The sequence below is a fragment of the Ovis aries genome, chromosome 3, assembly GCF_016772045.2.
Source record: "Ovis aries strain OAR_USU_Benz2616 breed Rambouillet chromosome 3, ARS-UI_Ramb_v3.0, whole genome shotgun sequence".
In the NCBI taxonomy this organism is placed as follows: Eukaryota; Metazoa; Chordata; class Mammalia; order Artiodactyla; family Bovidae; genus Ovis; species Ovis aries.
In genome coordinates, this window is record NC_056056.1 from 210,081,529 (window position 1) to 210,106,645 (window position 25,117).

The following is a 25,117-nucleotide window of genomic DNA, read 5'->3' on the forward strand; positions in this document are numbered from 1 at the left end:
AGCTCAGGAGGGTAGGGTCATGGAGGGAGGGAGGCTGTTCTCAGCCACAGCTCTCAGTTTGCAGAGCTGCTAATAATCCTTGCACAAGCCTGCTTGCTGCAGCTTTGCAATTTAGCAGTCCATGTGACTGCTGCTTTTCTCAGGTGCAGAGGGAACCAGTTATGCCCAACTGCTTGGGCCAGCTGGCCTCGGAGCTCCCTGGGTCCTCCCAGGGGCCTGTGGAGACCAGGGCCCTGGTTCTGATGGCAAACTGTGCAAGTCAGGCAAGGGCAGGGCACTGTGGACAGGACACACATTTCCCCGGGACCACCACATGACCCTGGGGCTCCCCCCAGGTGGCTCTCCCAGGTGGGAAGAAGCGCTGGGTCAGATTTCTATTCCTCTAGAGACCACGGGACTAGCTCCTTGATCAGAACCAGCCTTGTCCTGATTGACCTTGTACACTTAGAGGAGATTGGAGTTCTCTCTCCTGAAAATTGGTCACTTGTTTGCTCTTTTTCACCATCCCCTTTATGAATACGGATTTGCTCTGATTGACCCTCCAGGACTCAGCTCGCTCTTCTTGTACTTCCATCATTTTAGCTGAAGTCTTTCCATCAACAGCTGGCTTCCCTTCACTCTGAGAACATGCCTGTACAGGAAGGAAACCGTGTACCCTGTGGGCATCAGTTATAGCAACAATACTGCCTCATGTCAAATTGAAGACAAAGTGCGATATTGATTTTAAGATGTGCTCTGATTTCAGAAACGTTAAATTGTGAAAAACAAAAACACGAGTTTAAAAATTACCAACGCTTTTTTTTTTTTTTTTCATGATTTAACATCTCTGATATGGCACTAGTGGTAAAGAACCTGCTTGCCAACGCAGGTGGACCGGAGACGTGGGTTCGATCCCTGGGTTGGGAAGATCCCCTGGAGGAGGAAATGGCAACCCACTCTAGTATTCTTCCCTGGAGAATCCCAAGGACAGTGGAGCCTGGCAGGCTGTAGTCCATAGGGTCGCACAGAGTCAGACACGACCGAAGAGACTTGGCATGCATGTTACTGAGAAAAATTACCAAAATGCAGAATGTGAAGATGCTCACAAATACAACTTACAGGGAAGGGTGTTTATACTAACGTGTCCAGGAGTCAATAGTGAGAACAGTTCAAAACCTGCTTGTGTTATGGGGTTTAGGTTGTCAACAAAGTGATAAAACCTAGGAACATCCCTAACCTGGCAGCACCCCTGGGTCACTCTGTAGAGTCCAGGCATGTTTTTGCTGATGGGAACTGGTCCAGTCTGGTCCATCCCAGGAAACATCTTGGAAATGGTTGCTCAGCTTCATCCCTGACACATGGAGTTTAAGTCTCTGGGGATGAAGCCTGGAGGGTCTGCTTTGTAAACCTCATCTCTGATGGAGGAACCAAGCTCAGGGAGGGGAGGTGACCAGGTGGGTATGGATCAGATGCCTGGCCTTCCTCACTGGGATCCTCAAGCCTCTGGTGAATTTCCACAAGAACTTCAAGATCTGCTCCTTTCACTCACAGAACCTCTTTACCCTTGCCCTTCAGAGGACACTGCCTGCCCCTGCAGGCCAGGCCCCTGGCATCTGCATTTCCAGGGCTCAGTTCACAAGGCTGCCCTGGCCTGGGGGCGCCCCACCAAACAGGGGTCCGACAGAGTTCCACGAACTGCTGGACTGTTTCGTCTGACAGACGTGGACAAGCACCTCCTGGGTGTGAGAGAGCGGTCTTGGATTTCCAGGCGTGGCGGTCCAGGCCTCGAGGCCAGGGGACACCCGGCCGTGTGGGTGGCAGCCTTCCTAGGTGGCCTCTCCTTCCCGCAGGGCCTGTGGGAGCAGTGCCAGCTTCTGAAGACGGCCTCCGTGTTCGCCCGCTGCCACGCCCTGGTGGACCCCGAGCCTTTCGTGGCCCTGTGTGAGCGGATGCTGTGCGCATGCGCCCAGGGGCTGCGCTGCCCCTGCCCGGTGCTCCTGGAGTACGCCCGCGCCTGCGCCCAGCAAGGGATGCTGCTGTACGGCTGGGCGGACCACAGCTCCTGCCGTGAGTCTGCGCGGGACCGCACCTCCCGCCGGGGTGGGCGGGGACCGTCCTGGGTGTCCCACCCCAAGTAGCCGGTGCTGACCGAGGCCCCAGTTCCCGCGCGGCTCCTGCCCCATGTCCCCTGCTCACAGAGCGAGTCCCCTCCCTAACGGCTTCAAGGAGGTTTGAAAGGTCCCCCTGGCCAAGTCCCCATATTGCTTCTCCTGCCTCTGTTGTCACGCCCGGCCTCCCCGCTTCCTCCGCTTCCTCGTGGACTCAAAAGCTGTTCCCCAGCTCTGCAGGAGGGTCTCATCCGTTCAAGTCTGAAACTGACCAGGAGCAGGGCGGGGATGTCGGCATCCTGGCAGGCTTTTCTCAAGTCCCTGACTGTCATTGCCTCCCTTCTCTCCTCTGGCTGGTACTCTCCATCCCTCCCCCGCACCCAGTCGTCTAATCTCACTGGGTCCCTAGTCATCGTGATAGTCACCACTCCCAAATTATCGTGAAGAACTAGGAGCTGCTGCAGTCACTTGCAGGCAATCTCCTCCTCCTTCCCCTGCCCTGCCCCCCGCAGGCTTCCCGTAGATCACACTGGCTGATGGTGCAGGGCAGGCAGCCCAAATGTTTACACCACACACACGCCTTTCCGTGTGTGTGTGTGTGTGTGTGTGTGTTTCCAGCTTCTAAGTTAGAGCTTTTCATCTTTGCTATGGGGGTGTGAGAAGGGTGGTTGTTGACAGCTGGGTCCGCCTCTGGAAGAGGGACTGGCTGTCTTTTCAGGTCTTTGAAGGTAGGAGGGTCAGATGACCAAGGTATCTTGGAGGAGAGGTGGTTTGGGATGCTAGGTCCTTCTGGTTCTTCTGCCTGAGCATCAGTCAGCGGCCAGTAGAGAGACAAAGGAGAGCCGTCCTTATCCATGAAGGGCTGGGTCCAGTGGGAGCAGAGGCTTAGGTGATGAGCTCCGAGGGCTGTCCTGCCACTCAGGGGACATAGTTAAGAATGACCATCCCCTAGCCTGGAAGATGCTGTGTGCCCATTTCTGGGTGGGGTGTCTGATTGAACCCAATCTCTTTCTTTTTTCAAAAATTTTTTTGATGTGGACCATTTTTAAAGTCTTTATTGAATTTGTTACAATATTCCTTCTGTTTTATTTTATTTTATTTTGGCCATGCGAGATCTTAGCTCCCTGATCAGGGATCAAACCTACGCCCCCTGCGTTGTAAGGCGAAGCCCTAATCACTGGACACCAGGGAAATCCCAAGCCCAAGTTCTTGAGGAAGAGGAGCCCTCAGAAGAGGGATGGGATGGAAGACCCCATTTCAGACTTGTGTGGCCTTGGGGGCCTTGCATTTTCAGCCTGGAGGCATTTGGCATCCCTCAGAGAGGGGTTTAGGGGAAAAGGACAAAGCAGAGAAGCAAACGAGTGGCTAGTTGTTCGTGGGGATCAGGTGTCTGAGGGGGAGCATGGTGGTGCCAGGTGACCCTGCTGAGTCTTAACCAGGCCCCACAAGGTGGAAGATGCCCCTTCAGGGCAGGAGTGGTCAGCGGATTGCCTGGGAGGTGACACTGACCCCTGGGGTGCCACTGAAGTAGAGATGGCCCGTGGGGCACTGAAGACAGAGGGGCCAGACAAAGGGGCCTCAAGGGCTCTGAGCACCTCTTGGCCTGTGAGATGCTGCCTGGAGGGCACTGGCTCCAGGAGACTCCCAGATTTTCCATTTCAGGACCGGACTGCCCCGCGGGCATGGAGTACAAGGAGTGTGTGTCCCCATGCCACAGGACCTGCCGGAGCCTGAGTATCACCGAAGTGTGTCGGGAGCAGTGTGTGGATGGCTGCAGCTGCCCTGGTAACAGACGTCCCACTTTATTTACGAACCTGAGACCTCGCCAGTGCCCTTGGCTCGGAGAAGCCAGATGAAGGCTGCTTGTGTTTATTCCCCATCGCTGAATTCAGAGGCCCTTTATTTACTTTTTTAAAAAGTCTTTGTACAGAGTGGCCAGAATTAAGTTGGCATTTATTTTTGGTTTATGTTTTCCTGTTGTACCATATCCACGAAAGCGCATGTGTGTCTGGGGAGTAGGGTGATCTGGGCTCCAACAGTGACTTTGTTTGCGGGAGAGGGTGGCTCACGGCTCTATCTGAGCTGCAGTGTTTTCGCGGTTAAGAGTCAGGGCGTGGTCTGGGAGAAGGACAATCTAAACTCTCTCCTGGGTTGGCCATGTGAGCTCAGCTGAAAAAGAGTCTCTTCCAGGAGAGACCTCGTGAGCTTTGGTGAAAAGTCCTGGTTAATTACTGAGAGTGAGTCCTGTGTGTTTCCGCTCGTGACTTGCCTACTGAAAGACTTTGAATGAAACATTTGCCTCCGTGTCTTTGAGACGAACATGGAGACAAACAATCTTCCCCCACCTCTGTGCAAGCTAGACAGAAAAGAAATTCTTTGAGCTTTCTGGGAGAAGCCTTCAGCCTAGACTCATGGCTTCCTTTCTGGAAGGCCTTGAACAAAACTCTTTCCCCTGTTGCTTCATCACTAGAGTGGAGATAAATAGTCCCCCCCCCACCCCCTCACTTTGCAAACTGAAAGATCAGCATCATAGAATGAGTCCTTTGAGCTTTCTGCAAGAAGCCCTGAGCAGATGACCGCCCTGGGGCTTCTGTGGCTGCGAGATGAGTCATGATGGTGACAAGGCTGAGTCTTTGTCTTGATGCCCTTGACCCAGAGGGACAGCTCCTGGATGAAGGCCGCTGTGTGGAAAGTGCCGAGTGTCCCTGTGTGCATGCTGGAAAGCCATACCCTCCTGGCGCCTCCCTCTCGCGAGACTGCAACACCTGGTAACTGGGGCTGAGCAGTGCAGGTTTGGGGAGCTGCCAGGGGCTGGGGAGGGGCCGGTGGGCCAGCAGGGGCATTCGGGGTACTGGCAGGTGGAGCAGGACCAGGCCTGGGTTGGGGGTGGTTTGGGAAAGGCATGAAGGTTGACGATGGGGAGCAAGGGTTATATACAGATCTGCCTAGAGGAGGGGGATGGGGGTAAGGCTGCTTCACGGGCAAACAGCGTCTCTAGCCGCACCCCCGGCCATGCTTTAAGTGACTCTTTCTTCCTGTTGCCTTTGCTTCTCTCAAGCCATTTCTTCCAGAAGCCGCTCTGGGTGTCCCCCACCTCACACAGGGGAGGGGAACACCTCAAGACCTTGTCCCTGGCTGCCTTTCCCTCCTGGGCCGTCTTCCAGGAGTCTCCAGGGCTGCCCAGCACCGGTCAGGGCGTTACCCCATCAGAGTCCACCCTTTCTGTCTTCCACCAGCAATATGTGTGCATTTTGTATATGTGTGTTTATATGCGTACACGTGTATATTGTGTGTATATGTGTGTGTATGGGTGTGCACATGTGTTTGTGCATGTATGTGTTGCATATGTGTGTGTCTGTGTATGTGTGTGTGTGTGTGTGTGTGTGTGTGTGTGTGTGTGTGTTGAGAGGGTAGAGGTTCAGCTGCTTTGTGCCTGGGTGGACTCGCTTGCTCTCCCTATTCTGTCTGTCTGTCAGGGTTTGCTCCCTTGCCTCGGCATTGTCTCCATGATTCCTCTGCGGCCCCACTAGGTGCACCGTCACCTCCTGAAGCCCCCCTCTGATTTGGGTGGCTTTCTGGCCCCATACCCCTCCTTGGGGGCTGTGGGGTGGCGGTGTCCTCTCCAAATCCATTCATGGATGCCTGCCTCTGCAGACCCACCCATAACCCGTGCTTCTCTCTCCACCAGCATCTGCCGAAACAGCCAGTGGGTCTGCAGCAATGAGGACTGTCCAGGTAGGGAGCTTCCCCCCATACCACTGCCCCCCTCCTGGTGGAGAGGTGCAGCCTCCCTTACCAGACGGGGAGGGCCATGTAGCCAGGCAGCTTCTCCTCACCTGGACATGCAGGCTGGATGCAGCCCCTGTTCACAGCTGCAGCACCAGCTGTGCTAAACTGTTCCTTTCCGGCCAGCCAAGGGAGCCCCCCAGCAGTGAAACCAGAGACTGCAGCTGGGCAAAGCTTTACCCTATTTCCTGTCACCTGTTTGCTCAGAGGATTACGGTTGCGTGAGCTGTGAAACCTGTAAGGTCATGGATGACTAAACAAAGATGACGCAGATTCCTTGGAAAATTAAGAGGAAGAAGGGCTTGAGAATTCTTTAAAGTTGACGTGAGAAATTTCTGGAATTTTCCAGAATGCCTTAGCCAAAGACCTTGGCAGGAGAAGGCAATGGCACCCCACTCCAGTACTCTTGCCTGGAAAATCCCATGGATGGAGAGCCTGGTAGGCTGCAGTCCATGGGGTCGCTAAGAGTCGGACACAACTGAGCGACTTCACTTTCACTTTGACGTGAGAAATTTCCAGAAATTTTCCAGAATGCCTTAGCCAAAGACTTTGGCGGGACCCAAGGGCTTCCCAGGTGTCTCAGTAAAAGAATCTGAGGCAGGTAAAGAATCTGCCTGCAATGCAGGAGCCACAGGAGACTTGGGTTTGATCCCTGGGTTGGGAAGATCCCCTGGAGGAGGGCATGGCAACCCACTCCAGTATTCTTGCCTGGAGAATCCCGGGGACGGGGGAGCCTGGTGGGCTACAGTCCATGGGGTTGCACAGAGTCGGACATGTTTGAGTGCCTGAGCATAGCACCATGTGAGCTAGAAAAACCGGGCCACCCAGTGATTTCTCCTACCCTGTCTCCACCCTGGAAAATCCATTTAGGAAAAGTTTCAATACAATCTCTGCCTTTCACATTCTCCTCTGTTTAGCCCCAACTCCATCTACAGCAAATTTTGTCTGCTCAGATCTCCCTCTGCCTCCTCCCCTCCAGCTGCCCCCCGCCATGACCCTGGCTCTTCTCCTGATGCGTCTCCCTTTTCGGTCAGTTACATAATGTTTTCTGTTCCTTATGAGGCAGGGTGCAATTTATTCTCATTTTACAAAAGAGGAAACAGGTTCAGAGAGGTCAAGTAACTCACCCAGAGTCACACAGCTGCTATAAGACAGAGACAAACTCACAACTCACAGACTCAGACTCACAACTGCCTGACCTCTATTTCGTACTTGCCATGTGGGTTGACTTCCCCAGTGGCTCAGACAGTATGAATTTGCCTGCAGTGCAGGAGACCTGTGTTCAATCCCTGGATTGGGAAGATCCCCTGCAGAAGGGAATGGCAACCTACTCCAGTATTCTTGCCTGGAGAATCCCATGGACTGAGGAGCCTGGTGGACTATAGTCCATGGGGTCGCAAAGAGTCAGACATGACTGAGTGCCTAACACACACACACAGACACGTGTCCAGGATCCCCATGAAATCAAGCTAATTGGAAGTTGCAGGAGGCGACCCAAACCTTTATCGCCTACCTGCTGCGTCCAGTGGTGGCCAGTGGCATGTCCGGCTGCCTTTTGCTGACCAAGTGGCTGGGAATGTTTTGGGCGTGCTCTTGGCAGAACTTGGTCTTCTCGGGAACCTGTGGGCAGGGCTTGGGTGAGTGTCACTGTGCAGCCCATCCTTTTGGCTCCTCCTCCAGCCCCCTGGGCTCACGGCTCTCCAGCACGGCTGTGTTCCTGGTTTTCCTGTGAGGCAGCCCTATCTCTTAGTTGTACCAAGGAGATAAGCTAAATACAATATTCAGACTTCTGATTCCCGGAAAACTTAAGGATGCCCATCAGGGAAGGTCAGAGCAGGAAATCAGATCGGAGGAGTAGATTCAGGCCCCAGGGTTTTGCTTTTGAATGTTTTCGGATTCTCTCATTGACCATTCTTTTCCTGGGCATTGTCAGAGATAAGGCAAGTCCAATTTCTTACTCAGATTAGAGTGCTCTTGAGAAAACAGGCTGGGGGAAGCATTCCCGTCCATTTCCCTGTGACGGGGCCAAGACCTGTGATGCACAGGGCTGTGTCACTTTGTGGAATGATGACAGCATCTGAAAAATCCCTGTCAGAAAGGCTTTTTCGGGATTCCCCTGACAGTCCAGGTTAGGAATCTGCCTTGCAATGCAGGGATGTGCGTTTGATCCCTGGTCAAGGAAGTAAGATCCCACATGCCGCGGAGCAACTAAGGCCACGCATCACAGCTGAGACTCGATGAAGCCAAATAAACAAGTCTCTTTTTAAAAAAGGCTTTCTTGTGACACCTGTGGATTTGGAATTTCAGCTTGGCTGCAATCAGCCGGGGTGACCCTTGCCCACCCTTGCCCCTAGTCATTGCTCGTTACGCTCTGACTTCCACAAAGAGTGACCCCTTATTCGTGCCTGTCTTGGGGGACAGTGCAGTGGGAAGTCCCGACTTGTTTCTGCTCACAGTTCTGGCACCATGCATTCGTGTTTTCCCCACAACAGCCAATTCTCTGACTTACTGGATGCCACCTGGGTGCCCTACACTTCACTGCGTTTCTGAGCCTGACTACCTGGGGTTAGTGCAGAACCCGGAGGTGAGGGTCTGCAACCAAGCGTCCCTACTTCTGATGCCAGCCATGGTAACTGCTAGAATGGCTCACGGAACTTGGGCAAACACTACACTTACTATTATCAGTTTATTACAAAAAAAAAATAATGAAGGATACAAATGCTAGATGAAGAGGTACACAGGGCAAGCTCTGGAAAGGTCCTGAGCCCAGGAGCTTCTTTCCCGGTGGAACGGGGGTCACCACCTCCTGAGTGTAGATAAGCTCACCAATCTGGAAGCCCTCCCAACTCTGTTGTTTATTTTATTTTAAAAAATATTGATTTATTTGGCTGTGCTGGGTCTTAGTTGTGGCGTGCAGGATCTAGTTCCCTGACCAGGAATGAAACCTGGGCCCCCTGCACTGACTGGGAGTGGAGTTTTAGCCACTGGACCGCCAGGGAAGTCTCTGATTAAGGGTTTTAATGGAGGTCTGGGGGCTACTTGCCCTCCCCCTGACTTCCAAGGGCAGGGCCACACCTGGAGACCCCAAGTTGGGGTCCCACCCCATGCCCGCTGTGCCTTTCAGTGCAGATATAGGCATGAGGTGGTAGTCAGGGGCTGATAAGCCTGGTCTTTGACAGGTGGGCAGCTGGCACCCCCATCCCCCTCCGCCTTAGGCCTTTGGGGACTCCTGACTGTGTGACAGGGCCCAGCATCAGCCCCTGGAGATGGAGCTGGCTGTAGGGCCCACTTAGGGGGAACTTGGGGTGCAGAGCAGATCCCTGCCGTGGAGGATGAGTCTTTGCTGTTTGCAGGCTGGGGGTGACAGGGCCGGGAAGGAGGGCTCCCACTTTGTGGAACAGCCATGGCTTGTGTCCCTGGTTATTTGTCTGTAGAGGAGAAGGTGGAGACGGGACGCGGAGAGGGGTGCTGGGAAGGACTCCAGACACTGCTTGGGCTTCAGTGGGGCCATTGTGGGCCCCAAGATGGGGATGCCCTGAGTGGGGCGGGGCCAGCAGGCGTCACTGGAGATGATGGCAGAGCCCCCTTGCCCCCCACAGATGGTCTGTGGTCCAGGGTGTGTTGGGCCTGCACCATGGGCTGATCTGGGGCCTGGGGAGGACAGAATAGCGGTTGGATCTGGGGCAAGTCGAGGGCTGGAGCTGCAGGGTGATGCTGGGGAGTCCTCGCTGCCACCCCCAGCTGTGTCAGCCTGGCTGGGGAGCTGGCTCGGGCGGTGGTGAGATAGTGGGCAGATGGTGTCCTGGGCCCCCACTGGCCCCGCTGAAGTCCCAGCAGGGATTTGCCCATGAAGAAGCCTGAGAACTGCCCCTCGGCTGGGTAGGGGGTGAGGACAGCATCCCGGCCCCTGGACTGCTGGCCCCATCACTGTTCTGGGCTGGCTTTCTGCCTTCTCGCCCTCAGGGACTCTCCTGGTTGCGGGGAGCCCCCATGATAACAGTGCAGAGAAGGGCTTCTGACCCCAGCAGAGCAGAACCCAGGGAGGCAGTGGGGAGGGCTGGGAGCCAGAGTGAGCCCAGAGTCCAGAGCTGGAGCTCACCCTAGCTTCTGACCCAGTGTCACCACCCAGCGTCACCACCCCCCGCAGCCCAGCCCCCTGGGTGTGACTTCACACCCTGAGGCTCAGGACTGACCCACTGGGCCTTGACCTCCCATGGCCAGAGAAGTGGGGCCTGAGTAGAGTCCTCCTGTGGGGCCCCTCTCTAGACCGTGGTGGACAGAAACCCAGGAAGTGCCCCCCACTGGGACAGCCCCAGGGGACCCACTGGGACACCCCCTCTCCCCTCCCCCTGTCCCGCAGGGAACCCACTGGGATACCCACTCTCCCCTCCCCCTGTCCCCCCAGGAGAGTGTCTCATCACAGGACAATCCCACTTCAAGAGCTTTGATGACAGGCACTTCACCTTCAGCGGGGTCTGCCAGTACCTGCTGGCCCAGGACTGCCAGGACCACTCCTTCTCCGTCATCATAGAGACTGTTCAGGTGAGCCCGCCAGGCAGCCCCGGGGTGCCGACGGGGATGAGGGCCAAGGTGACTCCATGTGTACTTCTTTTTTCTGGACCACCCAGCAAAGAGGAGGACAGACAGGGCGCCCAGGGCTCCTTGAGGATCCGGGTCCCTGATTCCCTTTGGGCCTAGAGTCTTGAGGAGAGAGTGGTTCCGAGTGAGCGAAGCTGAGGCTGCCTGGTTGGGGTCTTTCCCTGAGTGCATGGGCTGGGGGCTGGGCTGGGGGTGGTGGTGACACCCCTCTGCACGCCCCTCCTGGCAGTGTGCTGACGACCCTGATGCGGTCTGCACCCGCTCCGTCACCGTCCGCCTGCCCAGCCCGCACCACGGCCTCCTGAAGCTGAAGCACGGGGGTGGAGTCGCCCTGGATGGCCAGGACGTCCAGATTCCCCTCCTGCAAGGTGGGCGCCCTCCTCCCCTGGAGGCCCCCACCCAGCTCGCCCTCAGCGCCCCCACCCCTCACTGCCGCCTCTTCTGTGAGACTGTGAAGGAGTGCTATTGTTGGAGGACAGGCTGGTGTCTGAATTTATGCTGCAAGAAAGGAAGGCTTCCTGGAGGAGGAGGATGAGCTGAATGATGGCGGGGTGGCTGGTGATGGGTCAGACCCCAAGACATCATGGGGCAAAGCCAGGTGACCCTGTGACCTCTGGGAAAAGCTCCCTGCTCAGTGACTTTGCCAGGCGGCAATGCACCATTACCCACAGTATGATTCCAACCTTCACTCTCAAAGGGGCTCCCGTACCCCGCCCCTCTTCCTTGTGACCACTGGCCACCTCATGGCTCAGCATCCCCCTGTTGCACAGAGTGGGTGACCTGGGCCAGTGGGTCCACAGCTTGTCTGTGTGTGCTTAATGCTGTGTGTCTCCCATGAGATCCTATGTTCTCTAGGATAAGAGGTGTGCCTCCTACGTCGTCTCTAGAGAAAACCTCAGGTTTAGCTTTGCTCACAGCATTGCTCAGCGGTGAGAACTGGGTTACTCAGCCTGGAAGCATGTGCCACAGCCCAGGGAATGATAAAGGGCTTAGAAGAGGTTCAGTGAAAAACCCGTCCTGGCTCAGGGCATGTGTATAAGCTGAGGATGCAGGAGCCTCTACTGCCCCCTCGTGGCAGTGTGGGAAATGGCAGGCTACTGGAGCGATGCAGAGGCACCTTCTTCTACGTGGAGCCCAGTTTGCGCTGCACCCACCCTGATCCACCTTTCCTCTGAGACCCTCTGTAAGCCTCATGGCCACCCCCAGCTGCCCCCTAATTGACTGCTTTCATTGCCACAGTGCTCTGTGACAAAGCCCACCTCTCTCTACAACCCATCTGCCTGCTGCCCTCTGCCCTGGCCGTACCCCAAGCCTGAATCCCAACCTTGCTTGGTTCCAGGTGACCTCCGGATCCAGCACACTGTGACGGCCTCCCTGCACCTCATCTTCGGGGAGGACCTGCAGATAGACTGGGACGGTCGCGGGAGGCTGCTGCTGAAGGTAGGCGCCCTCCTGGCAGCCGGACCACACAAAGCCCCTGTTGTGCTCTGATGGGAGAGCTCGAGGGCGGGAGGGGAATTCCTTTCTCTCCCTACCCGCCCTGAGCCCCCAGAGCGAGGAACAGGCCTCTCTTGTGTATGAGAGGCTGGTGATTGCTGTCTGGATACCCCTTGTTCACCCTAGGAGTTCCTGGGTGCTGGGCTCTGGTCCTCTGAGGGTTTCCAGCTTGGGTGGGCTCCCTGCAGGGCTGCATTGGGGGCGGTGGTGGGCAGCTGGTTTACTGCTAAGGCTCCTAACTGCAACAAGGGTTGTGATCAGAGGGTGTTCCCTGGGGTGCCTGCTGTGGGACTCACAGCGAAGACCTGGGTCATGTACCCACTACCTGTGAAGGATTTTTCTGGAAGCTGCCAGATCCAAACCCCCTCACCCCCATCCAGAGGCTTGGCAGCCTGGGGGTCACTTCCAACTGCTCTCTGTGTTCTTAGAGTCACTCTTGGATAGGGATTTGTATATTTCACAGGACTGGCTTCCAGATCCGTGTTTTCCTGGGAAAATTTCCCCAGAAGGCACTGTCGCTGCTTTTTCATAAACAAAGCAAGCAAGACTCATGGGAGCCAGGAGACGTGCCCAGGACTGCAACCCCTATCAGCTGCCTGGGCAGGGTCTCCACCACTAGACCTGTGCTTCTCACTTGGACGTCTTAGATGCCTTTGCGCTCTTAAATTTTACCGAAGGTGCTGAGATCTGCTAAGGGGTTGTATCTATTGATGTATTCTATTGCTTCCCTCGTGGCTCACAAAGTAAAGAACTGGCCTGCCAGGTGAGAGACCTGGGTTCGATCCCTGGTTTGGGAAGATCCCCTGGAGAAGGAAATGACAACCCGCTCCAGTATTCTTGCCTGGGAAATCCCATGGATAGAGGAGCCCATGGATAGAACTGCAGTCCATGGGGTCACAGAGTCAGACACGACTGAACAATGAACACTTTCGCTTATCTAGTGATATTTACCAGATTAGAAATTAAATCAGAGACCCTTGTTAATTCGTTAAAAAATACCAATAGTGAAGTCGCTACATATTAATGTAAAGATTAAAAAATCTGTTTTCCAAAACAAAGTTAAGGAGTGAGAATACCAATGTTTTATGTGCCTGCAAATTTCTTTAATGGCTGTCTTGACAGAAGACAGTTGGAATCCTGTTGACCTCTGCAGTGCTATGTGTCACGTAGGCCCTGAAAACCTCCACTGCACACTCACAGAGAACGAGAGGGAAAAAGTCGTGGGAAAATAGTTTTGGCTGCATAGACCTCTTGAAAGGGCCTCCGGGACCACCCCATCCCACAGGTCCCAAGACCACACTTTGAGAACCCTTGCCCTGGATATATTAAAATCCCTGGAGGGTCCCCCTTTTCATCCGGGGTCCCAGTGTTCCCCAGGCCCCTGTATGATCCTGTGATGGGCATCTGGGGTGTCCCTGAGGACGTCCTGGTGCCCTCCATCCTTGTGATGTCATATTCTTTCTCTTCAAGTCCCTGAGAGAGTTCCAAATCAACACCTTTTTTTTTTTCCTTTTATAAGAAAATAAAGCTTTGACCACTAAGATTATAGGGCATGAAAATCTTGAGACTTCCCTAGTGGTCCCGTGGCTAAAACTCTGTGCTCCCAATACAGGAGGCCCAGGTTCAATCCCTGGTCAGGGAACTAGATCCCACATGCTACAGATGAGACCTGGAGCAGCCAAATAAATAAATAATAAATCAGTAAAGGGCTTCCATGGTGGTTCAGTAGTAAAAAGTAAGTAGTAAAGAATCTGCCTGCCGATGAGGGAGACGCAAGGGACATTGGTTTGATCCCTGGGTTGGGAAGGTCCCCTCGAGTAGGAAATGGCACCCCACTCCAGCATTCTTGCCTGGAGAATCCCGTGGACAGAGGAGCCTGGCAGGCTGTAGTCAATGGGGTCACCAAGAGTTGGGTATGATTGAGTGATGGCACACACATAGAGAAATAGATAAAAAATAAAAGTTGCTTTCACCCAACAACTTAAAAAAGAAGAACATGAAAATCTTAGAGATCTTATCAAACCCTCAGGTACAGTTGGAAATAAAGCTACACTCATTTCTGGAGCAGGACAGTGACTCACAGTCATTTGGTTACAGAGTGAGCAGAACTCAGGTCTCCCACACCCCAGTCATCAAGGCAGGCAGCCCCGTTAACTCCCCCGCTTTCTCAGGCACTTCCCTCCGCACAGGGAGGGTGCTCTTGATCTGCGAGGCGCCCCCCCAACCCGCTTCAGCAGGCCCATGGCGCCTGGTCTTGGGCGGCTGACCTCCTCCCTGCAAGCTCCTCTGCCTTCTGTCTCCTCTGAGGAGCGAAGGCGGACTTGCTTCTGTGGGGAGGGGGTGCAGGGTTATCTCTGGGGCCGGGCTTGGTGGGTTTGACAAAAGAGAAGGGGCCTTCACTGGTCAAGACTACAGGCAGGTGACCAGCCTGGCGAACATCCTAGGTGTTTTGGTGTGTGTGAGGGAGCGCATTCCCATGCTGACCCCGGGTTTGTGGGGATCGCCGAGTGGAGGGCACCGGCTAGTGTCAGGACGCCTTGGAGCGGCGGCTGGGGACCCCCACTCCCTACCAAGGCAGTGGGATGACGTGGGGCGAAAGAGAAGCTGCCAGTGGCTCCCTGGGTGCGGTGTGAGTCCCGCCATCCAGGCAGCGGGCCGTGCCAGCTGTGAGGCAGGCCCAGCTCGGCCTTAGAGCGGAGGATAAAGGGTTCTGACAGTTTTCACTTGGTCAGAAGTGCCTCTGAGGTTTATTCCAAACAGCAAATAGCCAGTGCATTCTCCCCAAGTCCCCGATCCTGGACAGTGTAGGCCTGGCTTCCACGGACGTGTCCACCCTCCTAACCTTTTGCTGAGCCAGCCTCCGAGACTAGCCCCAGGGAGGGAAGGAGATAGTCGTAGAGAGCGGTGGATGGTGGAGAAGGCAGGCCTGGTGGGTGAACAGGGGGAGCTTGAGGGCCTGGGGGCCTGGGAACCAGGAGGGAAGAGAGACAGTGCTGGGATGTGGGCGAGGGGACAGGCGCCTCCCCAGCTTCGCCGGGGCTGGCGTCCAGAGGAGCGCCTGGCTCGCTCACAAATCTGTCCAGACACTGTCCAGCCATTCACTCACTGAGCACACCACCGAGGTTGCAGCAGTGACACGAAACAGACCCGAATCCTGGCTTCGTTTAGTTTAAATTCTAATGGAGGGGAATGGACAATAAGCAGAACCGACAAGGAAACTGTGTCTCACGTTGGGAGGTGATACATCCAGGGGGAGGAGAGATACAGCAGAGGAGCGCCAGGGAGTGCCGGGGCCGGGGTTTGGGGGGGGGGGGGGGGGGGGGGAGGACCAACATGTTCAGTGGGAGGTCAGGGAAGGGCGGCTGCCTGACGTGCCAACGCGCTTGCTGTTTGCCAAGCAAACAAGGAAACGTTACTCCATCTTCCTTTTTCTGAACGATATTAACTTGGGTCCATTATACATATGTATGTGTCCGAAACCCTCACGAGATTGTTCATCCTGAGTCTTGTCGAGTTGGAGCTGGAAGCTGGAAGGGGCTCCAAGAGATGACCCTGTAGAGCCAGCCTGTCCGGGTGTCAGAACACAGGAGGTCCTGAAGCCACAATTGAACTCTGGGGCTTCCAGGTGGCTCTGGTGGTAAAGAACCCTCCTGGCATTGCAGGAGACATAAGGGACTCGGGTTCAGTCCCTGGGGCGGGAAGATCCCCTGGAGGAGGGCATGGCAGCTCACGCCAGTATTCTTGCCTGAAGAATCCCATGGACAGAGGAGTCCGGCGGGCTGCAGTCCATGGGGTCACGAAGAGTCAGACATGACCGAAGCGACTTAGCATTCATACAAATTGCAGAGCAGGGGTCAGGGCCGCCAGTGGGTCTAGGCCTCTGCTCCAGTTTGAACCAAGAGATGACTTTAATACATCACAGCTAAGCCCTGGGCTCACAGCAAAAGAGATGGGCAGATGACTCCAGCTGTACCATGGACCCCCACGTCACCCGTGAACGCACACCCCAGGCTCAGAAGCATTGAGAATGAGCACATGCCAGTGGCCTGCACCCCTCCTGGTCCTCTCGCAGGCCGCCCCTGGGTCCTCGCTGATCCCCACCGCCCACCTCTTTGGATCATGACCACAACCCCTGGGGTCCTCTTGGACTCATGGCCTTTTTTCCTCAAAGACGCCCAGTGACTTGAGTTAAAATCTAGACGCTAGGAAAGAGTATTTTTTTTTTTTTGGTCACTCAGTGTATGTTCTGAGAAAACTTGGGCCATAAACGCTCAGCCTGCTTCTCTCACGTGTGTGACAGAGATAAGTGTGCAAGAAAGGGGGGGCCAGCTTTGCACTGTGTTTCCCCGGCCATGTCCTCTGATGGCCAGCGTGGCAGAGCTCCGCCCATCGCTGGGCCCAACTCAGTGACCTCAGGTGAGTTGCTGTCCCTCTCTGGGTCTCAGTGTCCGGTCTTTAAGTGAGGGGATCATCCCTGAATTGCTTCCTAGAGGACAGGGCTTTGATTCTAAAGATTTAAGAGCAGGAGAAACTACTGGGAACTGGTTAACAGATACCGCACTTCGGGTTTTTAGTTTCTTTGGCAGCCCAGGGCTTAGCTGTGGTGTATTAAAGTCATATTTATTCCTCCCCTCCGGGGGACCTTTTTTGATGAAAACCATCTCATGAGGGCAGGGAAGCTGTGGCTGCTGGGGCGGCTGCTCCACGTGGTCTGTCCCCCACAGCTGTCCCCGGTCTACGCGGGGAGGACCTGCGGGCTGTGCGGGAATTACAACGGCAACCAGAGGGATGACTTCCTGACGCCCGCGGGCCTGGTCGAGCCCCTGGTGGAGCACTTTGGAAACTCCTGGAAGCTACGTGCAGACTGTGAGGACTTGCAGGAGCAGCCCAGTGACCCCTGCAGCCTCAACCCGCGCCTGAGTATGTGAGCCCCGAGATCCCCGAGTTCCAGTGCATTCCAGGGATGGAGTGCCCACCGTGGGGGAGGGGGCCCCCAAACCCTTGAGATCCCCCTTGTTCCAGTGCGTTTCCTGAACACTGTGCCCATGGTGAGGGGGTTGGAGCCGGTGGGTCTTTCTTTTCATCTTCAGCATTTGATTATCTGGATCATTTATTCTTCAGAGTCTCTTTATTGAGCACCCTCTGTGGGCCACACCCTGGGAAAGAAAAGAGTAGTCCACAGTTCTTCCCCTGGACCTTCTCAGTCTGTTTCAGCAGCAATTACATTACCGGAAGATAGATGCAGGGGGTGGCTATCCGCAGATTGGTCTGCCCCAGCATCTGGGGCCTACATCAACTGCGCCCTCTTTCCCAACTGATGCCAGGTTTGCATCAGGGAACAGTTTCTCTCTGGGAAATGCAGTTGATTGTGTATTGAAGCCGATCAAAAAAGAATATTGGCTGCGGAAGAAAATCGCCATGGTTCCCAGATCAGAGAGAAGCTGTTTTTGCTGTTGGCTCAGCATAGCGGGGCGGGGCGAGTTTGGTCTTGGGTGCGTGCGCCTGTGCGCGGTCTGGACACGCCCCTCCTTTCCCCACAGCCAAGTTCGCAGACCAGGCCTGCGCCATCCTGACGTCCCGCAAGTTCGAGGCCTGCCACAGCGCCGTGGGCCCGCTGCCCTACCTGCGCAACTGCCGCTTCGACGTGTGCGCCTGCTCCGATGGCAGAGACTGCCTGTGCGACGCGGTGGCCAACTACGCGGCGGCCTGCGCCAGGAGGGGCGTGCACATCGGGTGGCGGGAGCCCAGCTTCTGTGGTGAGTGTCCTCCCCGTCCGCTGCCCCTCCAGGCCAGCCAGCGGGATCTGCTGGGATGCCCTCTGCTCTGGGCCAGGTCAGAGCACTGTCTCTGCTTTACTGCACTGGGAAAGGAGCCCAGGGCATCTCCCACCCCTCACCCTTCCCATTTCCTGGAAGGACAGGGCAGTGGGGACTGGGGTCCCTGCCTGGCAGAGATTTCTGAGGCTGCTGCTACCTAGTGTGGGATACACGTGCGGTGGGGGTGAGAAGTGAGTGGGTCCCAGATGCCCATGGGTTCCTGCATACCTGGAGGGTCTGATGAAGCAATAGGGGAGAGGCAGGTACCAGTCCTCTGCTTATATGTGTGCGTGCTGAGTCACTTCTGGGTTCAATCCCTGGATTGGGAAGATCCCCTGGAGAAGGGAAAGGCTACCACTCCAGTATCCTGGTCTGGAGAATTCCATGGACTGTATAGTCCATGGGGTCGCTCAGACACGACTGAGTGATTTTCACTTTCACTTCTTTAAGTCGCTTCTGTTGTGTCTGACTCTTTGCAGCGCTTTGCATGAATATCTGGCCTCAGAGATGTGTAACTGGGAAAAGGAGTATTTTAATAACTTTCTGAGATAACTGCGGGTATATTCTTCTTTGATCCTCCCCCTCATGTGTGGTCAGTCATGTCCAACTCTTTGCGATCCTATGGACTATATAGCTCGCCAGGCTCCTCTGTCCATGGAATTTTCCAGGCAAGGATGCTGGAGTGGGTTGCCAATTCCTCCTGCAGGGGGTCTTCTTGACCCAGGGATCAAACCTGTATCTCTTATGTTTCCTGCATTGGCAGGAGGAGTCTACCCCTAGCTCCACCTAGGAAGCCCGTCCTATAACTTCAGGTAAACCTCGGAGCAGTCCTGCCCACAGCTGCAGCACTGTGTGAAGTCGGATAAAGTAGAATAAAGTCATTGTCCCCAGACGATCTGAGAGCCTCTCCGGCACTGTTAAAGGCCTGGCATCTGAGCTCGTGTGTGCCCCGCACTGTGGTCCCTGGTTGGTTGTTACTGTTGCGCTGGGAACATTTGCCCGGTGCCCTGCTTGGCCAGGCAGCCACAGTGCTGTAGGGCCTGGACCTTCATGTTTGAGGCAGAGATGGACACTGCCTCCCTTACTAGGTGTCTGTCACACTGAGGAAGAGCATAGTTAGATTAAGACAGGGGCAACCAAGGAAGGCTTCCTGGGGGTGGGGAAGTCCCTGGGTGGGGAATAGCCCCTGAAGGAGGGCATGGAAACCCACTCCAGTATTCGTGCCTGGAGAATCCCACGGACAGGAGAGCCTGGTGGGCTACAGTCCATGGGGTCGCAAGGAATCGGACACAACTGAAGTGACTTAGCATGTACACGCATGCCCTTGACCAGGCTTTAAAAAAGGTACTTTCTTGATGGAGAAAAGTTGCTTCTGATGGTGGAATAATAGTAGGGATGTAGAAGTGAAGGCATTAAAGGAGGATATGGTCTAGTGGACACTGATTTATAGAGTGAAGTAGATGTATTTGGCGACCCACTCCAGTACTCTTGCCTGGAAAATCCTGTGGACAGAGGAGCCTGGTAGGCTGCAGTCCGTGGGGTTGCTAAGGGTCGGACACGACTGAGCGACTTCACTTTCACTTTTCACTTTCATGCATTGGAGAAGGAAAAGGCAACCCACTCCAGTGTTCTTGCCTGGAGAATCCCAGGGACGGGGGAGCCTGGCGGGCTGCCGTCTCTGGGGTTGCACAGAGTCGGACATGACTGAAGTGACTTAGCAGCAGCAGCAGATGTATTTGGAGACATAAATGTTGGTGGTTCTGATAGAAACAGGAAAATAGGAACTACAAAAAACAGTGAAAGGACTTAATAATACCTATTTGAAGAGGAGTTTAGATTTAGGGGCTCCAAAAGTATCATTATTTGGGATTAAAGGAGCCAAGTTTAAGCGACCTTATAAAAATGAGTTTAAGTATGATTTGATTTTAAGCGACCTTACGAAAAAGAGAAACAGACACAAAGTGAGGATGAAAAGGAAGAAATGTTCAGACGTGTGCAGTTGTGCCCGCAACCCGCCATCCCTGGGGTGTCAAAGGTCATAGCCCAGCAGCCAGGACAACTGAGGCTGAGACCTCACTGGCAACTTGCTTCGAGCCCTTCGCTTCACCCTCCAAAACCCTCATCAGTGTTTGCTGTTTAGAAATTGGGAGACATGGTCTGGAGTAAGTGGTGTCTGTGATTATATTTTTAAAACAGTTTGGTGTTCTTTCGTGAGCTCCAAAGAGCTCCAGTACCATGGTTGTTCATGTCTCAGGGCAGAAAAGAATTCAGCGAGAGGCCAAGTGGTAGAGAAGAAGTGATTTATTAGAATAGGACACTTGTGAGGTTGTACAAGTGGGTGGGTGAGAAATGCCACATCCTGAGAGCTTCCTGGGCTACAGTTTTATAATCAAAAGTGGGGAGGGGGGCGGAGACCTCGGTCTTTCTCGAGCAGGCTTTCTGCTTCCATCATCAGCTCCGGCTCCGGGTTGAGCAGGTGAGTTTTCTTGTTCCTACATGGTCACGCTGGGTCCACAAATTCTTGTTTCGGTGGGTGCAGAGAGCATGTCCTAGGGATCATTAACTTACTGAGCTCACTGGGCAGGATGTGGGTTGCATGCCATCATTGTTTTATTGTTTGGAGGCTTGTCTCCTGTTTCTCTCGTGGTTTTGTTGCTAAGCAAGCCTGCTTGGTTCTGTGGTTAAGCAAACCTGCTTTCTGAGTCATCGTTTTAACTTACAGGGGTCTCCCGTGTTTTTCTGCCCACAGTCCCCGAGTGGCGTTAACTGCTGTATCACCTCCTTTGTCCCTTCACTCTGTCCCTGTCATCTCGATTGTCTGCCGATGTTAGACACTACGCATTATCCCTGTGCTGAACCGCCCGAGGGATTTCCTCCTTTAGGAGAGTCCCCCAGAATGCCAAGGGCTTACCCAAATAGCCTTTAAACTCTTAGGAGCAGCTGTTCTTAACCCCCACCCAGAACAGAACTTAAAGGGGATGGGCCGACTCCACAGCAGCAGGCCCTGACCTGAGTTTCCTGGCTCCCAAGGCCTCGTGATATGGCAGGAAGTGCAGGTGGTGGGAAGACCCCATCCCTGGAGACTTCAAAAGAAAAAATTTATTTATCTAGGCTATGTCAGTCTTTTAAAAAATATTTATTTAGTTGCTTTGGGATCTTCTTTGTCTCAGGCAGGATCTTTCACCATGGTGCATGGATTTTCCAGTTGGGGCACATGAGCTCAGTGGACCATTGAGATTTGTAACCACTGGACCCCCACGGCAGACCCTGTCCCTGAAGACTTTTAAGGACAAGAGGGATCTGTCTCTATGAGCTGAACCAGAAAAAACCAGCCAGATGGCCCTGGGTTGTCCCTCTGAGGCCTGAGGAAGGGGGGGCAGATGCCTGGGTTCCTCCTCCATCCTGCACCTCATTTTCCCTTCCTGAGAAATGAGCAGAATTCCTAAACAACTAACTCTGTCCCCAGGAATAGGCCATACCCACTGGGGACTCTCATGGAGCAAGACTCGATTGTGTAGGTGCTTTACAAGGTGCTATCAGGACAGTCCTGAAAAGCACAACATTTTTTTTTCCCCTTGGAAGTTGGTTGTGTTTCCTTTGGAAAGACAAGACCCCAGGCTCCTGGCAGGCAGGGACCAAGTCTTACCATCTCTGCATCCTCCAGCCTAGCACAGCCGCTCCCACACCCCATGCCGTGGACACACAGTCAACACGTGTTAAACAGACAATGTTACTTCTGGGGAAGAAGGAGACATTTAACACAGCTGAGCCGGCTTCTCAGAGGAAGAAGCCTTCTCAGCTCTAGCTCCTTCTGATTGGGTGAAATGTGCCCTTACAGTCATAGGTTCAGTTGATTGGGACGCCCGTCTTTGGAACCCAACCTGTCCCATCTTAGGGCTTCCCAGGTAGTACAGCGGTAAAGAATCCGCCTGCCAATGCAGGAGACATAAGAGATGCAGGTTTGATTCCTGGATTGGAAAGATCCCCTTGGAGAAGGAAATGGCAACCCACTCCAGTATTCTTGACTGGGAAATCCCATGGGCAGAGGAGCCTGGTGGGCTGCAGTCCATGGGGTCGCAAAGAGTTGGGCACAACTGAGCGAATCATGTATGCATGTCCCATCTTAATCCACCTTTGCTCTAAATATTCAAAGTCTGTGTCTAACATGGTTAGAGCCCCTCCCCTCCCAGCTTCCCTCAAAGACCGCACCCACCCAGGGCAATTGTAGGCGGGAAGCATCCTGGTGTGGACATTTCTGAGGTTCACGACCAGGCTTTCCCTTTACAGCTTCCCTGGGACACAGCTAGCAGGTTTCTGCTGGAGAAATGGCTTCTAACAGGGAGCAACAGGTTCTATGATCCTGGGAGGAGTGTCCTCAGGGTGAGCTTCTTATTTCTTGGATGACAGCTGATCCACAATGGAAAAGCATCTTGAAAGAGCCAAGTGCCTCTCAACACCAACTTCCCTCCCCCGCCACCAGTCAAGAATTCCATCATCGGGGAGCTTGTGAGAGGACCGTGAGCTCAGACAGTGGGCTGAATCCTGGCTGGGACCCGTCAGTGCCGGGGCCTCTTAGGTTTGGAGCCTGCAGAGCTCGGGCTGCGTTTCCCCTTTCTCACAAAGGCAGGAAAGCGGCAGACAATCGCCACCTGCCAGGCATGACTCGAAACTCCCTTAGCCTTCACAGCCACCCAGGTGGATGCTATTTTTATATTCCAGTGAGGACACTGCTGACTAGAGGCACGGCTGGGACTTGAGCCCTGGAACTTGGTGTTCAGCGCCCACTCTCTTAGCCGTTTACGTTTCTATGTGGGAGAAGGCCAGGAAGGGCAAGGGCTATGGGGAGGTGGGTGCTGCCCGCTTTGAGTGCCCCAGTTCTTTGTGACTGGCATGTCCCCAAAGCCTAGCTCCTAGGGGACTGTTTTCTTTTAGAGCATAATGGTTAAGAGCATGAGCTTTGGGGCTGTCACAGAGAGCTGGGTTCAAATCCTGCCTCAAGGCCTTCCCTGGTGGTCCAGTGGCTAAGACTCAGCGCTCCCAATGCAGGGGGCCTGGATTCAATCCCTGATCTGGGAATAGATCCCATATGCTGTAACTAAGACCCAATGTAGCCAAAAAAAAAAAAAAAAAAAAAAATCCTGCCTTGGCCTCTTCCTGGAAGGCAGGTCCCTGGTGGGTCACTAAGCTTAAGTTTCAGGTTTCTTACCTCTGGTGGTGGGATTGTGAGGTCTCACTCATTGAGAGGCACCAAAGGCATAAAACCCCGTGAAGAGCAGGGTATCCAGTAGGTGCTCAGTTAAGGGAGCTGTCATTGTTTTTATCATCATGGGAGAAATGCCCTCACCCATCCCTGCCAGGTCTTTTTTTTTTTTTATTAATTGTTGTCATTCAGTCACTCAGCTGTGTCCAGCTCTTTGCAATCCCATGGACTGCAGCACGCCAGGCTTCCCTGTCCATTACCAATTCCCGGAGCTTCCTCAAACTCATGTCCATTGAGCCGGTGATGCCATCCAACCATCTCATCCTCTGTCATCCCCTTCTCCTCCTGCCCTCAATCTTTCCCAGCATCAGGGTCTTTTCCAATGAGGCAGCTCTTTGCATCAGATGGCCAAAGTATTGGAGCTTCACCATCAATCCTTCCAATGAATATTCAGGGTCAATATTTACAGCCCTAAAATCTGCCAAGATTTCTATTCTGTCCCAGGCTCTGAGAATTCAAAGCTGACCAAAGCATGGTCCCCCTAGTTAAACAGAGGAGAAAGCATATGCTTCCGTAATTAGAACAGTCATTTGTGGGGATTCTTGGTGGTCTAGTGGTTAAGACTGTGCACTTTCACTGAAGGGGGTTTCAACTCTGATCGGGGAACTAAGATCCCATATGTGGCCAAAAAATAGGAAAACACACACACACACACACTTTTGCTCCCGGTGGGAAGATAAGGCAGTGACCATACAGATGTAATTGGGGGTCCCAGAGGCAGCGGGTAGGACTGCTGGTCCTAGAACCACAGTCCTGCTCATCTTAACATTTCTGCTGAGTCTGTCCTTGCCCCTCCCTCTCCTCCAGCACTGAGCTGCCCACACGGCCAGGTGTACCAGCAGTGTGGGACCCCCTGCAACCTCACCTGCCGCTCACTCTCCCACCCGGACGAGGAATGCACTGAGGTCTGTCTGGAGGGCTGCTTCTGCCCTGCTGGGCTCTTCCTGGATGAGACGGGGTCCTGTGTGCCCAAGGCCCAGTGCCCCTGTTACTATGACGGCGAGATCTTCCAACCTGAAGACATCTTCTCGGACCATCACACCATGTGGTGAGTCGAGCAGTGGGACTGGGGACCCTGGAAATGGCAGGGCTAGGAAATGGTCCTCTGAGTCCTCCATTTCATGGATGGGTACACTGAGGCCCATGGTAGGAAGTGCCTGCCCAGCGTTGCGCAGTGAGTTGGGAGCTAAGCTGGGATATCACCCAGGCCTTCTGTCTGCCTTCCTGTGCCCAGCTTTGGAGCTTCAGGCTGGTGGTGGGAGTAAGTCATGTGCAGTAAGCCAGCTGTCACTCGTGGAGCCCCACTCCCTGCATGAGGTATCGGTTTCCCTTTTCTAGAACAGGAGATGAGAGTGCTCCCTGCCAGCCTCCCCTTCAGCCTCCTGTCAGTGTTCTCAGAAAAAGCATTTGAGCCAGAAGAACATTGACCATAGTAGCATCGCCTCCAGAGCACATCATGTCCCCACTTGCTTCATGCTTTTCTTAAAAAACAAACAAACAAACAAAAAAAAAACCAAAAAACAAAAAAACCCACACCATCCAGATCACACCTGCTTCTTGCTGTGCTTCACCCAGGGCCTTGGGCGCAGTCAGTGTCAGCAGGGCAGTCACAGTCGCAGAAAACATTTGTAACAGAACATTTGCAAACACCTCCTTGGCACCGGTTCTGTCCTGGGCGCTAGGCTGGAGATGGTGACCTGAAGATGAACGGGACACAGAGTGGGCCTCACAGAAGCTGACCGTCTACAAGGGAGACCAGCCGAAGTGTCCCGGTGATGGAAAATTTCAGACACTGGAGTGGGGAGAATAGTATCAGGAGGCCTAATGCACCCAGCCTCAGCTTCCCTGATTATGACCCTTGGCTGTTCTGATTTTTAAAAAAATTTAGAAAAAGTTTTGTTTATTGAGATATAATTTACACACAATAAAATTTCTCCTTTTCGGTATACAGAGCTACAGATGCTTACAAGTGTGTACATCATGTAACTACTGTCACACTCGAGATACAGAATGTTTTCATCAGCCCCGCAATCCTTTACTCACCCTCTGGGCTTCCCTGGTGGCTCAGATGG

The 25,117-nt window shown here is 54.0% G+C and overlaps 1 protein-coding gene across 1 annotated transcript in view; it reads left to right on the plus strand.

The window, feature by feature from the left end:
• Nucleotides 1-25,117, plus strand: part of VWF (von Willebrand factor) — a 123,612-nt gene that overhangs the window by 28,892 nt on the left and 69,603 nt on the right. Inside the window, exons 7-16 of the mRNA XM_027967983.2 lie at nt 1,830-2,046; nt 3,750-3,872; nt 4,744-4,855; nt 5,776-5,822; nt 10,279-10,415; nt 10,702-10,840; nt 11,812-11,912; nt 16,694-16,889; nt 17,510-17,725; nt 23,853-24,093. Coding sequence (XP_027823784.2) covers nt 1,830-2,046; nt 3,750-3,872; nt 4,744-4,855; nt 5,776-5,822; nt 10,279-10,415; nt 10,702-10,840; nt 11,812-11,912; nt 16,694-16,889; nt 17,510-17,725; nt 23,853-24,093 — 1,529 coding nt within the window. The remainder of the gene's footprint in view (nt 1-1,829; nt 2,047-3,749; nt 3,873-4,743; nt 4,856-5,775; nt 5,823-10,278; nt 10,416-10,701; nt 10,841-11,811; nt 11,913-16,693; nt 16,890-17,509; nt 17,726-23,852; nt 24,094-25,117) is intronic.